We start from the raw sequence: 13686 nt of genomic DNA, 5'->3' as shown, positions 1-13686 counted from the left end.
CTCTGCAACTAAGACAACAGTCAAACTAGTCTCAAACATATATCACAAAAGCCCACATTTTACAGTCTGTGCCTCATATACAGGCTCATTCATGCTAAGTCCTGTCACATATGTGTCATAAAAGAGGCCACAGATGTGCATGTGTTTAAACCAGGAATGTTGAATGTATAAGATACAGAATACTATATTTATGAAATGACTAGTTCATCATGTGCACATGCCATTGAGTATAATCTTCAAACAGACATTATTGTCTCTTGTGTTAAATTAAAAGTCAATATGAGTTGTGGAATACAAATTAGAACACTTATGTTCAACTGTGCATTTAATATGTTGCTGATTTTACTCGAAGAACAGTCCTATAATAGGCTACTAAAATAAATACGCCATTGTCAGAATCAGAATCAGCTTTATTGACTCCGGTTACGCGTACGCTCTCATCGTACATACATATTGTTAAGTTGTACTTAATAACATCATGTATTTCATTGGGGAAAGGGTCAACAGAAGAAACTTTTTCTTAATTGCCAGAGAGCCTTCTGGCAGTGATTGACTGCAGTGGCCGTTGCTATGCAACGGAATGCGGTCGAAGAGCAGGATGTCTTTGTCGTAGAGCAGTCATGTCCCGGTAGTAGAGCAGTCATGTCCCGGTAGTAGAGCAGTCATGTCCCGGTCGTAGAGCAGTCATGTCCCGGTCGTAGAGCAGTCATGTCCGACGACGAAAGTGCGCCGTGTTTCCTCGAAGACGTCAGAGTAAAGTTCGTCGAGGGAAAGGTGTGCGGGCTACTGCGACTGCGCCGACAAACATGGGACAAGAGTGCGGTCACCGAAGACTTTCACACGGTTTTGAAGAACTTCTTTGAAAAGGAGTCTGTTATATTTTTCTCCTCATCGAATAAAGCCTGTCTGGTTGCTTCTAAAGAGGTAACTAACTTCATGGTTGTCACAGACTCTTAATAGCATTGCGCTAGTAAGCTACGTCGCGGTGGTTGACGACTAACGTCAGCTAGTTGGCCTGTGTACACCTGAGTAGCAAGCTAGCTAAGATTAGGGCAATTTCTTGGAAGTGTCATTTCTGTTTGTAGTCAAATCTTGTTATATTATTGCAAATGTAGGTCCCACCTGTGACTCAAAATAAGCAAATCTACATCCTCAAGAAGAGAGTAGTTCCCGTCACTGCTGAAAACTACAGGGAACTTCTGCTTTTTGGCCTCCAGTCTTCATCACCACTATTACAGCTATCCAGTACAGTTGAACAGGTGATTGTTATTCTCCCCATCAGTACACCAGTCTCATAAACACAAATATTTTGTATGTGCTGTGTCGTTTTTAGTGCTGGATCAATTATTTTTGTCTTTTCAAAAGGTATGTGTTCCACTGCTGTCAAACAACAAAAACCATCAAATGTGGCCAAATCTGATGTCTGAAGACATGGTTCTACATGTTGAGAATATGTGCAGTAAGACATCCGTTGTCAGGGGGAAGATTTTAGGGAAAAGCGTCCTCCCTATTCCAACGGAGATAGATTGGATTGAAAATTCATACAGCACCGTCAAAATGTAAGACAACACACATCTTGTTTTGTTTCTGAGACTAGGATATATATTTTTTTTTAATACCGTACATATTAAACACTCTCAAAATGTATTTCACACTCAGCTACAATAACTATGACAGGGCACTGGCCCACGCCATAGAGACCCAGGTCATCCACTGGACCCATCTGATCCAGAAAATGTTAAAGGAGGATTCATCAGACCTACTTGTGACAGACTGCAATCCGGGGCCCAATGCAGAGCTGACGTTTTGGGCTTCAAGGAAGAGCAATATAGAGCACATTTATCACCAGGTATGCTGCCCTTTTTTCCTGATCGTCACTAAAATAAGTTTCATCTCCTGACATTCCACACTCTGATTAACATGCATGGTACTTTCCCTCGTAGCTTCAGAGTGCCATTGTTCAGAAGATGGCAGAGATTTTGGAGATGATGGATAGCAGCTATCATCCAACAATCATGACTCTAATTGGAAATGTATTTGATGGTAAGATTAGCTGGCCCCTCTTTAAAACCCAAGGAGACATGCTTTCGTCTGTACTTTGTCAAATGTTTGATTTAAAAAATGTGTTATCTCTGATTATGTTTTTTTAATTCAATCAAAAGCACTTCAAGAAGCCAAGGATATTGACATCCATCTACAGCCACTGCACGCACAACTGTCTCAACTGGAAAAGGGAGGATTTCCTCACTTTGAAACATTCATCCCTGCTCTATTACACACGCTTTTCCTTATCTGGAGCAACTGCCAATCTTATCAAAGACCAGCACGCATTGTGGTGTTACTGCAGGAGCTATGCAATCTGTTCATTGAGCAGGTAGACATCTTCATTTTAAACAGCTGTAGTGATGGAATACATTGAGTGACACATACATGTGACATTGTTGTGAATTAAAGTTAAACACAATGCACAGGTTCGTCCAGGATGATGCTATTAATATGACTTCAGCTATTGGCTGTTTGCGTGAACAAATTCACAGATGTACAACCTTACACTCTTCAGGCTTCTGCATACCTCTCTGTGGATCTGCTGCTTCAAGAGGATCCAGAGGAAAGTCAACAAATGGTAAAGAGGGTGATAAAAGTCTTTAGATGTTTCAGAGACAGTTATCAGACCCAGAGGGAGAGGTTGGCCAACCATGTGGATCATGCACCCTGGGATTTCCCATCTGCCATGATTTTCGCACGTTTCAACCATTTCCTTAATCGAATGCTACAGCTGGAGGTGAGATAGAGTTCTTTTTTTTTTGTACTCAGGTGTCACAGCAAGGTAATATTTGTACATGGTTGTATTTCCTACTACCCTATGTTATCTTTGCAGGACTTGTTTGAAGTGATGCTGGACTTTCAGAGGATGGAAAAACTGGAATTTGGTGGACTTAATGGCAAACTCTACAGTGAGCATGTATGTGCGATGTACAAAGAGTTCAGTAACCACTGCCAAGTGTTTAAGCACAGTGAAAACAGCCCACTTGATTTCAACTCTCAGGTGAAATTAAGTTTATTGCCATATATATTGCTAATTAAGATTTCTATGAACCGCTCCAGCATATTCGTAATGCACTGTTTTACTGTGGTGTCCATCATCAATTGCTGTTGAATTGTTAACTTTCATCAACTCATCAGGGTTTTGAAAATGAGTATAAGGATTTGAAAGTGAGGATTGTGGACATTGAGTGCCGCCTTGCTAGTCTTCTATGCTTGGCCTTTAAGGATTGCTCAGGACTGGAATCGGCATTTAAAGTAAGCAAGACTGGATATTAAGATGACACTGATACTGATGACAGTATTGATAAAAGTGAATAGAGTGACCAATGTTTTTGTATTTTTGTGTTTAGCTGCTGACTATTGTTGGACCTTTCCTGGAGAGAAGACAAATCAGACAGATATTCAGTCCCAACTTCCTTCTACTGCAGCAACATTTGAGAGAAGAGCTGGAGATATGTAAATATCTGTTTAGATCCCAGCTCACTCAGGTAATGGAAGCAACATGAGCAATATGTATTCAAGGTACAATAGGTATTGTCCTCGCAACAACTTTGTTAAATTATTCCTTTGTTTACAGATGGAAAGTGGTCTGACTAAGAACATGGCTCACACATCTGGAGCCTTGAAGTGGGCAACAATGCTCAGAAAACGTATTCAAACACCGTGGGAACAAATCAGATTAGTGTTGAATATGTCAGTAGAAACACCGACTATTTTCAGTGAATGTATTGGTTACAAACAATAGCCAGTCAGACAGATTTATAGGAACAATACATTCAAAATGACGTTTTTTTTTCACAAACATGCAATATTTTCAGGCCTGCAGGAGGTGTAGAGATGGTGAAGGAATACCACATGTACATGGAGATGTTGAGTCTCCTGGACCAATATGAGGAGGACATTTATTCCGACTGGTGTAACGGTTTGGACCAGGTCTGCCTGATCAACCTGAACCAGCCCCTTATCTTCCGAAATACCTCATCTGACCTGATCTCACTCAACTTCAATCCAAAGGTATTTGGTGTGTTGGGACAAACAGTTGTAGGGACAGACAGGGACAAACAGTTGTCCCTGTTGTAGACTGCACATTGCACATTATGCAGACATCCTCCAATGCCTCACTGTTAGACTGATTTAGTGATGGATGTCTCTTAAATTAAATGAATTCCCTCAAATAGCTCACATGTTAATTTCATGTCCCTCCCTAGCTGACTGAAGTCTTGAAAGATGTGAAGTATATTCAGTCTCTCAGTCAGATCAAAATCCCTGCAGCTGCAATGACTGTTTTTGAGAAGCGTGACAAGTTCACAAAGGTAAGAAACAACCCTATTACTTCACTTACACTCATGCACACCTACAAAATAATAAGCATAATGTATTTTCCGATTGTCCTTTACATAGTCTGCACCTGAGAATATATCTTTTCTCCACACTTGTATTTTCCAGTATGTGAATAGTCTGCAGCTATTAGTACAATGGTACAACAAGCTAAAGCAGACAGTGCTCGAGGTGGAACTTCCTCTCATCAGAGTTGAGCAGGAGTCCATAGATGTGCTGTTGACAAGAGCAGAGTCTGACCTGACATGGCAGGATCCGGACAGCTGGAGCTTCATCAGCACCACCAAAGACCTGGTCCACGACCTTGTACGTCGAGTCAGTAGAGCCAAAGAAAACTGCGAAGCCATCCTGTCAATAATGACGGGATGGAGCAAAAAGGCCATGTTTAGCAGAAAGGACAACAAGAGAGGCTCGCTAATACAGCTGGAAGACAGGGGAGACCGTGTCAACAAGAAGTGCAGCTCCATGAAGAAGGATGGAGACTCTATACATAAGCTGCTACAGGTGTGTGTGGCTAAATGTATGATAATATTCACTTTTGTACATTATAGATTGATTGCTCTACTGTAAGTAAACACCAAAACAACATTACATTATTTGCATGGGTCCAAAACCCAAATTGTCAATATATTTAAATGTTCACAGATATATTAAAACCATAATTATTTATTAATTTTCATAATTTGTACTTTTGTTTGGCTTTGCAGTCAGTTTCCTTACGATGAGTTAATAACCACAGGCTTTTCGATTCTGGTCAAATTTGACTGATTTGACAGATTTCTCTTTTTACCGGATATGTTTTACACTTGTCCCAATAGGAAGCCTTGTACATATACATGCTCTAGCTATTCTCTAGTATTCTGAAGGCGATCAAACCCCTCAAATTGAATTTGTCAACCTGCACCATCCCCGATATCAAAAGGGATACAGAACCAAACGTTTTTGTGCTCACCATCTCTCCAATGTTGTAACAATTTCATCAGGAGAATATGGCCCTTTTCCACACTGACCCTGCGTCAGAAGCATGGCAGTCCTACCTTGAGTATGTGGATGAGATGGTGGTGGAGGGGCTCTTTAGCTATATCCGCCACTCTCTTCAGTTCCTTGTGGACAACATGGAATCATGGCCAAACCAGACACCTCTGTTTGAGGCTCAGTTAATGCTGAGTAGCTCAGGAATGGTTAACCTCCCCTCATTGGAGCAAAATGCAGGGGACGGCCTCTATGAGCTAATAGAAGGACTGGTCGGAGACATATTCAAGACTTCAGTGAATATCAACAGAGTGGCTGCTCATCTTGGCATCGAGAGTTACCAGGTACTCTGCTGTAGATTTTGATGTAAAAAAAAGAAGTCCACTCTGTCTTTCTAAACTCATTATAGTGTTTTTTTTCTACAAATAGTAGATTCACCTCATGTTATATGTCATGTAATATAACTCTTACACTTACAGGATGTAATGGATGAAATGCTCGATTTGTTGGACCTGAGACAAGAAATAATGGAGCGAGTGGAGAACGTTCTCATGAAAGCAATACATTACCAGAGAAAGTTTGACTGCTACACTCATCTCTGGCAAGATGACAGGACTGAGTTTCTTAGCCAGTTTCTTCTGTATGGAAGTGTACTTACGTCTGAAGAGATGGAGGCTTGTGGAGCAGATGCAATCCTTGAGAGCCCGCCCACAATCGATAACTTCAAAGAACAGGTAAAATGCTTTTTAAAATCATGAATCACATTTCCCAAATATGGCAGGTGTCTAAATTGCAATCTGTGATTTGGTGTCATTTTTACAGATAGATTATTATGAGGATCTGTATGGTGAAATTTCCAAGCTTGAAGACTTCACAGTGTTCAATGGATGGTTTCGAGTGGATATCAAGTTCTTTAAAGTGAGCCTCCTTAACACTATAAAGAAGTGGAGCTGGCTTTTTAAAGAACACCTCTTGACATACGTCACAAACAGGTAAAATAAAAAATGTCTTCAGAGCTATTAAATGCAGACCAAACTGTAACATCAGTTTTCACTGTGCGTGCTTTCCCACTCAGTCTTGATGAGCTGCAGAAGTTCGTAAGAGCCACTGTTCAAGGGCTAGGCCAGCCTGTGGCTAAAGGAAACCACCGTGGCTTGGTGGAGGTGATGAGTCACCTGTTAGCTATCAGGGATAGACAAGCAGCCACAGACAAGATGTTTGAGCCTTTCAGGGAAACAATAATCCTACTGGAACAGTATGGAGTGACCATACCAGACCAGGTCTATTCTCAGCTGGAGGTAAGGAAAGGAATAGATGTTACATATTTTATGGCCACCTTGAAGTAAGAAATAAGATGATATGATAACAAATGATAATTAATTCCCTAAATGCATTTTGTGGCCATTCAACCTTTGAGAAATCAAACTAATTCTTGCGACAGGAACTTCCAGAGAAATGGAGTGGGGCGAAAAAATTGGCCCTCAAAGTGAGGCATGAGGTGGCCCCCATGCAGAATGCAGAAGTGATTGTTATACGGAGACGGTGCATGACTTTTGAGGTGACAAGTCACTTTAAGCTCTTATTATTTACAGAGATTTTATATATATACAGTGTTGAAGAAAAGGTATTTCGAACCAAAGTGTGAAGGCTATTAAAGTGGTATTTCTCATTTTTCAGAAGAAACAAAGCAAATTCAGGGAGATGTTCAGAGTGACACCACACTTTAATTACAATGCAGTGTGCCCCTACATCAGTCTGGAGAAAGTAGGAGTTTAACCATTATATATATCATTTAAATAACATTGTATTATCCTGTACACTTTGGATAACAATCACCATGTGTTGTTTTCTAGTCTGAAAAAGCTGTCCGAGACATGGAGAAAGAGGTAGCAGAGCTACAGGAGTCCACACATCTTTTTGACGTTACTATTCCTGACTACAGAGACATCAAGCTCTGCAGACGAGAGATCACTGTCCTCAAAGAACTGTGGGACATTGTTGTCTATGTGCAGGTAAGTAGCTTAATGCATAGTGTCAAGTGGAATACAGCTGAATGCCTCATCTCCACACTACAATGCCCCAATAACTCAATAACTTGACCAGTCTTTCCTTATGGAGGCTGTCCTTTATTCTTTGAACACTGTGTAGCCTCTAAATGTCCACATTAAGTACCCTAAACCCATTGACCCCTCTACATGTGTCTTTATCTATACAGAGCAGTGTGGAAAACTGGACAATGACCAAATGGAGGCAGATAAACGTGGACCAGATGGATGCAGAATTGAGGAGGTTTGCCAAGGTGAGGTCACCAGCAGTGCTACATCACACCAGCATATCTCTCCTGCTGTCTTGCTGTCATGCACCATTGCTATTTGTAACAGATGCCTCTAATAACTAATTGTGTTTACCTACCTTCTGTTTGTGTAGGACATACGGAAGCTCGACAAAGAGGCTCGCTTGTGGGATGTGTATTCTGGGTTAGACCTTTATGTAAAGAACCTGTTGACGTCACTTCGGGCCGTGAGTCAGCTACAGAACCCGGCAATACGAGATCGCCACTGGGTGTTGCTAATTAGAACAAAACAGGTGCATAAATACCCACAGCAGAACTTATACTATAGGGCAATATTTCTTTCCTGCACGATTTGAATCTGAAACTTTGCATCTCGACAATAATTCTTTTGATATAGATGGACTTCACTGTGACTGACAGCACCACCTTGGAAGACCTCTTGACTCTGCAGCTCCATTTGTTGGAAGACGAAGTTTGCAACATCGTGGATAAGGCAGTCAAAGAAATGGCCATAGAGAAGGTTCTTCTTCAATTAATTGAGTGTGGTTAAATACATCATGTCATCAATTTCATTTAACGTATGAAAAAGGTAATGAAGTCGAACTATGAGCCAACCTCACAAACATGGTCCATGTAATCTCCCAAAAAATGTTCACGAGTTTGTTTTCAGCTTATTATTTTTTTAGCAGGAGAATGAGAATTTTCATAATAAATAAGTGAACACTTCATTTTAAGTAACTAAAAATAAAATCAGAGTTACATGGACTTCAATGTACAGCTTTAGTTACCACATTTGCTTTAGGTGTTATCATTAACACGATTACCACTATTTTTTATTTCAGGTTGTGACAGAAATAAGTAAAACTTGGGAATCAATGGAGCTTTCATATGAAGATCATTACCACACCTCTGTGCCACTACTTAAATGTGATGAGGAACTTGTTGAAACTCTTGAGGACCATCAGGTAAATATCTAAGCTTCTGATATTGATACTAAGATTTTATGTGTGACTTTATTGCTCTGAAAGTTCTCAAGACCAGTTGTCTGTGAGAAGCACTGATAGTTAAGAGCTGAATAGAGATGAGAGTGCAGAAAGGGGCCGCCCTGTCTGACTGTCTAACAGCACAGCTGAGAGTAGAGAGGTCCCTATTGAGTCCTTAGATTTATAGCTGCTGTAGAACACAGGACATTGTTGCACTGTGGCGGTCTTTGTACATGTCCACCAGATGTATTGGGGGGGTTATAGCCAGCAATTAGAAGGCTTGCCACTTGAATGCCTAGATCTTTGTGGAAACAGACTGTTTCCCTCCCCCATTTTTTATGGCATGATATGCAGATGGAGTTGAATATGCATTGTAATTAAACTGACTCATGTTATGAGGTTAAGGATATGAGGCTATTGCTTCAGTAGTGTGGTGTATTTGACTTTTACATTGGACCCAATCATTTTGATAGACTATACACATGTCCCCTTGTCTTAATTCTCAAGGTTCAACTCCAGGGCATCTTTCAGAGCAAGCATGTACATCACTTCCTGTTCCGGGTAGTGGAACTACAGACACAGCTTACTGTGGCTGACTCTGTGCTGATGGTCTGGATTGAGGTCCAAAGGACATGGGCCTACCTGAAAAGCATCTTCAAAAGCTGTGACGACATCTGCCAACAGCTGCCTGCAGATACTCACAGATTTCAAGCTATAGATGCAGAATTCCAGGTCTGCACACGTGTCTAATATATGTCATATAGTTATGCAAATTCATTTTTTTCATCATTGTAAACATTGCAATGTTGGTTCTTTTAGGAGTTAATGTTGGACAGTGCTAAGACTATAAATGTCATTGAGGCCACCAACAAACCTCATCTGTTTGAGAAGTTAGAGGATCTTCAAACAAGGTCACTTTGATTTCATTACACTTTCATTATACTATTCACAGTCTATGTTGTGTGTTCACTATTCCCATACTCTCTCTTTTAACAGGTTAACATTGTGTGAAAAAGCTCTTGCCGAATACTTGGAGACAAAAAGACTTGCCTTTCCACGATTCTACTTTATTTCATCTGCAGACTTGTTGGACATCCTTTCCAAAGGGAGTCGGCCCAGAGAGGTATATAATGTAGCATTTCCCCTGGTTTTTGTTTTTCGTATTTGTCCAGTGTCACTACTTCACTTCTGTGTCTATAATACAAAGTTGAACGACTCAATGTCTTTTGCAGGTAACTGTTCACCTCTCAAAATTATTTGACAACATCTCAGATCTTGAGTTCGCCAAAAACGAAGAGTTGGATAATCCTAAACTTGCAGTGGGCATGTACAGCAAAGAGAGAGAATACGTCCCATTCCAGACAGAATGTTGCTGTTTCGGGCCGGTAAGATTATGTTCAGTATCAAATAATCTGAATTAGCTATTACATTTCATAAGATACAGAACTAAACTAATGGTAAAAATGCTTTCCATTAGGTGGAGGCATGGCTTTCTTGTCTGGAAGAGTCTATGAAGGAATGTGTGAGGGGTCACTTGTCTGAGGCTGTGTCTGTGTACGAGGACAAGCCCAGAGAGCAGTGGATTCTCGACTTTCCTGCTCAAGTGGCTCTCATTGGATCCCAGATCTGGTGGAGCAATGATATGGAACTTGTGTTTAAAAGACTGGAGGAAGGATTTGAGACTGCATTAAAAGAATACCACAAGAAACAGGTACATTGTATAATGTGGTAACACCACCATTACAAGTATTATCTTTTAAGGCAAACGCAATATTTTGAACTGCGAAAAAACTGTAACTCAACTGATCCAGTACAACACCACAAACCATGGCCTCAAAAACTCAACTGAATCAACATCTATTTGCATTATTATGCATTTTATTACAACATCAGTTAATGTAATTGACAGTTTAGAAATAGTCATCTGTGAGTAAAGTGGCAACTGCTAAAGACGTTGGACACGTTTTCCATAATGCTGTCATAATTACTTTAGTGAGTGACCTGAGATGGGTGTGTGAGGCCTTGTATTGGGCTATGCTCACACAGTATTATCACTCTTGTCAGTTTCATCAGCAATATTTAAGGTTACCATGTCCTTGGTTGCTGTTTGAATAATCTCTCCCTCCACACGGGACTGATTGGATCTGCTGTCGCACAAGACCAGTTTCAAATGCAGGACATCAAAGATGTTTCAGGCAAAACAAGAACAAAAGACCACTTTTTTTTAATTTTTATGTACAATTGTCCACATGATCCACATTCGTATACTAACTGTATTTGTTGTTCTGCATGGAGTTTAAGTTTAATGACTTATTGTAGAGTACTTAACAATACAATACAAGTGAAACAAGACATTTTTGCCAATTCATCTTGTGTGTACATTTATATCGGGACACTGACCTTAACTTCTGTCTATTATCTGTCTAGCATTGCTTTGAATATGCTTTTCTTTCCCCTTCCAGATTTCTCAGCTCAACTTGTTGATCGGCATGCTGCTGGGAGAGCTGAGCTCAGGCGACAGACAGAAGATCATGACTTTGTGCACCATTGATGTTCATGCTCGAGACATTGTTGCCAGCCTCATTGCCAAAAAGGTAATAACAATTGAATCATCCCATAATGAGCAATTCTTTTTAGTCTGTTTGAGCTAACTTTGACATTATAAATATAATTCTCATCATAATGGTGTGGAAAAGACCATATTACCGTGTTTAGCTTTTCCATATGGTAACAGTGAAATTCTCCATTTGCAACCTATATGCAGTAAAATAAAAAGGTTTTATAAAATTTGAGGTAACAATGAAAGATTACATGACAAACCTAAATAGGAATAGTACGGTTCTTGATTTTTTAAAAGTGTTTATGGAATGAGAAACAAGAGAGGCGCAGCCTCCATTTCATCAAATGTTCAGACTAGATCGTAAACTATAGAACTAAACGGGGGTTGGAAACCTTTACTATCCAAACGGCCATTTTGCCCTATTTTCCACCAAATATAATTTGTCTGAAACTATTTGATATCACAGCTTTATAAAGTTGTATATATAGTCATATTATATATACAAAAAATATAGTTTGTTCTATTTATGAAATTATGGAACAAGAATAAAGACAATTCTTGACATTGTATTGCTATTTTACCTGTTATAATAATATCATTAAAAAAAAAATACACTGGCATGTGCCGGCCTACATAGAGGTCAATTAGATGCAGGTCTAAACCCCTCTCCATATTTGTGGGAAATAAATCAAATAACTAGGCCATGTCCACACGACTACGTTTCCATTTTAAACGCATGTCTTTTGCTACGTGTACACTGAGCGTCCACACTATGGCAGAGTTAGATCACCCAAACCGCAGGAGTTTGGAAACGCTCCCGAGGACGGATACGTTTTTACTAACGGACGCCTTAATATCTCACGAGCTGCAGCTTGATACTTTTCAGCAAATGCTGTGTGCTTGTTCTTGTTTCTTGCCACATATCAAGCATACAGGTTAATACGTCCACACAGAATTAAACTATATTCTCCTCCATGACATTTCTTTTTTTGGATTGATAGTTTACTCAGGGCGGGGCTTCACAAATCATGATTAGCCACCTGCAGGCCAAGGTGCTTGACAGCGACGTAATAGGATGTGACGCACATGTCCGTTAAAGCAATATTCAAAATGTTCAGTGACACAGTATCACCTCAAATTCCAAGATAAGAGGTGTTCCCTTTGAAATAGTGTCCACTGTGCAAAAAATTAAATAGAAATAACAGTTATTTATTTCCATGTTATTTTGTCAATGCTTTAGGGAGCCGCGACAGAGGGGCTGAAGATGCCTACACTAAACTAGTTATGATTTTCATATTACCTGCTGCCCTCACCTCTTGTGACATATGCTCTCTTTGATATAGTTTAATAGCAGCCACATGTGTTCACAGGTCACCACCTCTCAGGCCTTCCAGTGGCTTTCCCAGCTCCGGCATTGCTGGTATGAAGAGCAACGTCACTGTTTCGTCAAGATCTGTGATGCCCAGTTCCTTTACTCGTATGAGTATCTTGGAAATACACCGCGTCTAGTCATCACTCCCCTCACAGACCGGTAACTCTGCTGCCTATCAGTGTTCAGTCTATCCATGTAATGTTTCAATACATACATTTGCTACAGTCAGCATTTCCAAAAAACATGTCTGTGTTTCCCTGTGTGCTGTTGCCATGCGCATGTTCAGGTGCTACATCACCTTAACTCAGTCACTGCACCTGTCCATGAGCGGAGCCCCAGCTGGCCCCGCTGGAACAGGCAAGACTGAGACCACTAAGGATCTTGGCAGAGCCATGGGTGTCATGGTGTACATCTTCAACTGTTCTGAGCAGATGGACTACAAGGTGTGAAAGTCATTCAGCGGACAATTCATAATTATTACCTTTGTTCAGTTCATATTTTGATGGTTTCAGTAATGTATGATTAATGCAACATTATTTTATTTTTTTACCTCATATTCAGTCAATTGGTAATATCTACAAGGGTCTGGCCCAGACTGGATCGTGGGGCTGCTTTGATGAGTTCAATCGCATCGCTGTGGATGTTCTGTCAGTTGTCGCAGTGCAGGTCAAAACTATACACGACGCCATCCGCTCAAAAAAGAAAAGGTAAACAGCCAAAGCTGAATGCATGAAGCCTTTACACTCTAAGAGTCAGTCAGTTAAACCTTTATGCAACCTCATAGGTTCCTGTTCTTAGATGAAGACATTGTCTTAAAGCCCTCTGTGGGGATTTTCATCACCATGAACCCTGGCTATGCAGGCAGGACGGAGCTACCCGAGAACCTCAAGGCTCTTTTCAGGTGAGAGTGATACAGTAACTTTGTTTATAGTGTGTCTTTACTCATCATTACTCAGTTTATTGTCTGCATTGTAATTGTAAGGGGCGACAATCTGAGGATCAACGGTTCGATCCCCGGCTCCACTAGTCCATGTCAATGTGCCCTTGGGCAAGACACTTTACCCCAAAATTGTGTGTGAATGTTAGTTACTCCATATGTGCAGGTGGAACCTTAGCCCCTCCC

At 40.5% G+C, this 13686-nt stretch overlaps 1 protein-coding gene across 1 annotated transcript in view; it reads left to right on the top strand.

Annotated features, from left to right (window-relative positions):
• The first annotated feature begins 708 nt into the window (after positions 1–708).
• The window catches only part of LOC117745785 (dynein heavy chain 11, axonemal), a 37482-nt gene continuing 24504 nt past the window's right edge, over positions 709–13686 (top strand). The window contains exons 1-35 of the mRNA XM_034554315.1: positions 709–924; positions 1116–1259; positions 1366–1559; positions 1660–1849; positions 1944–2043; positions 2163–2374; positions 2561–2782; positions 2879–3046; positions 3184–3300; positions 3396–3533; positions 3623–3738; positions 3864–4059; positions 4254–4358; positions 4492–4887; positions 5367–5699; positions 5835–6089; positions 6178–6347; positions 6431–6653; positions 6797–6913; positions 7033–7119; positions 7209–7367; positions 7571–7654; positions 7783–7941; positions 8046–8168; positions 8491–8613; positions 9139–9363; positions 9451–9542; positions 9628–9754; positions 9864–10016; positions 10109–10342; positions 11094–11225; positions 12562–12722; positions 12850–13006; positions 13125–13270; positions 13348–13464. Coding sequence (XP_034410206.1) covers positions 709–924; positions 1116–1259; positions 1366–1559; positions 1660–1849; positions 1944–2043; positions 2163–2374; positions 2561–2782; positions 2879–3046; positions 3184–3300; positions 3396–3533; positions 3623–3738; positions 3864–4059; positions 4254–4358; positions 4492–4887; positions 5367–5699; positions 5835–6089; positions 6178–6347; positions 6431–6653; positions 6797–6913; positions 7033–7119; positions 7209–7367; positions 7571–7654; positions 7783–7941; positions 8046–8168; positions 8491–8613; positions 9139–9363; positions 9451–9542; positions 9628–9754; positions 9864–10016; positions 10109–10342; positions 11094–11225; positions 12562–12722; positions 12850–13006; positions 13125–13270; positions 13348–13464 — 5891 coding nt within the window. The remainder of the gene's footprint in view (positions 925–1115; positions 1260–1365; positions 1560–1659; positions 1850–1943; positions 2044–2162; positions 2375–2560; positions 2783–2878; positions 3047–3183; positions 3301–3395; positions 3534–3622; positions 3739–3863; positions 4060–4253; positions 4359–4491; positions 4888–5366; positions 5700–5834; positions 6090–6177; positions 6348–6430; positions 6654–6796; positions 6914–7032; positions 7120–7208; positions 7368–7570; positions 7655–7782; positions 7942–8045; positions 8169–8490; positions 8614–9138; positions 9364–9450; positions 9543–9627; positions 9755–9863; positions 10017–10108; positions 10343–11093; positions 11226–12561; positions 12723–12849; positions 13007–13124; positions 13271–13347; positions 13465–13686) is intronic.

This window comes from Cyclopterus lumpus, chromosome 16, assembly GCF_009769545.1.
Source record: "Cyclopterus lumpus isolate fCycLum1 chromosome 16, fCycLum1.pri, whole genome shotgun sequence".
In the NCBI taxonomy this organism is placed as follows: domain Eukaryota; kingdom Metazoa; phylum Chordata; class Actinopteri; order Perciformes; family Cyclopteridae; genus Cyclopterus; species Cyclopterus lumpus.
The sequence above is the reverse complement of the archived record's forward strand: the minus strand, read 5'-3'. Positions and strand labels throughout refer to the sequence as shown.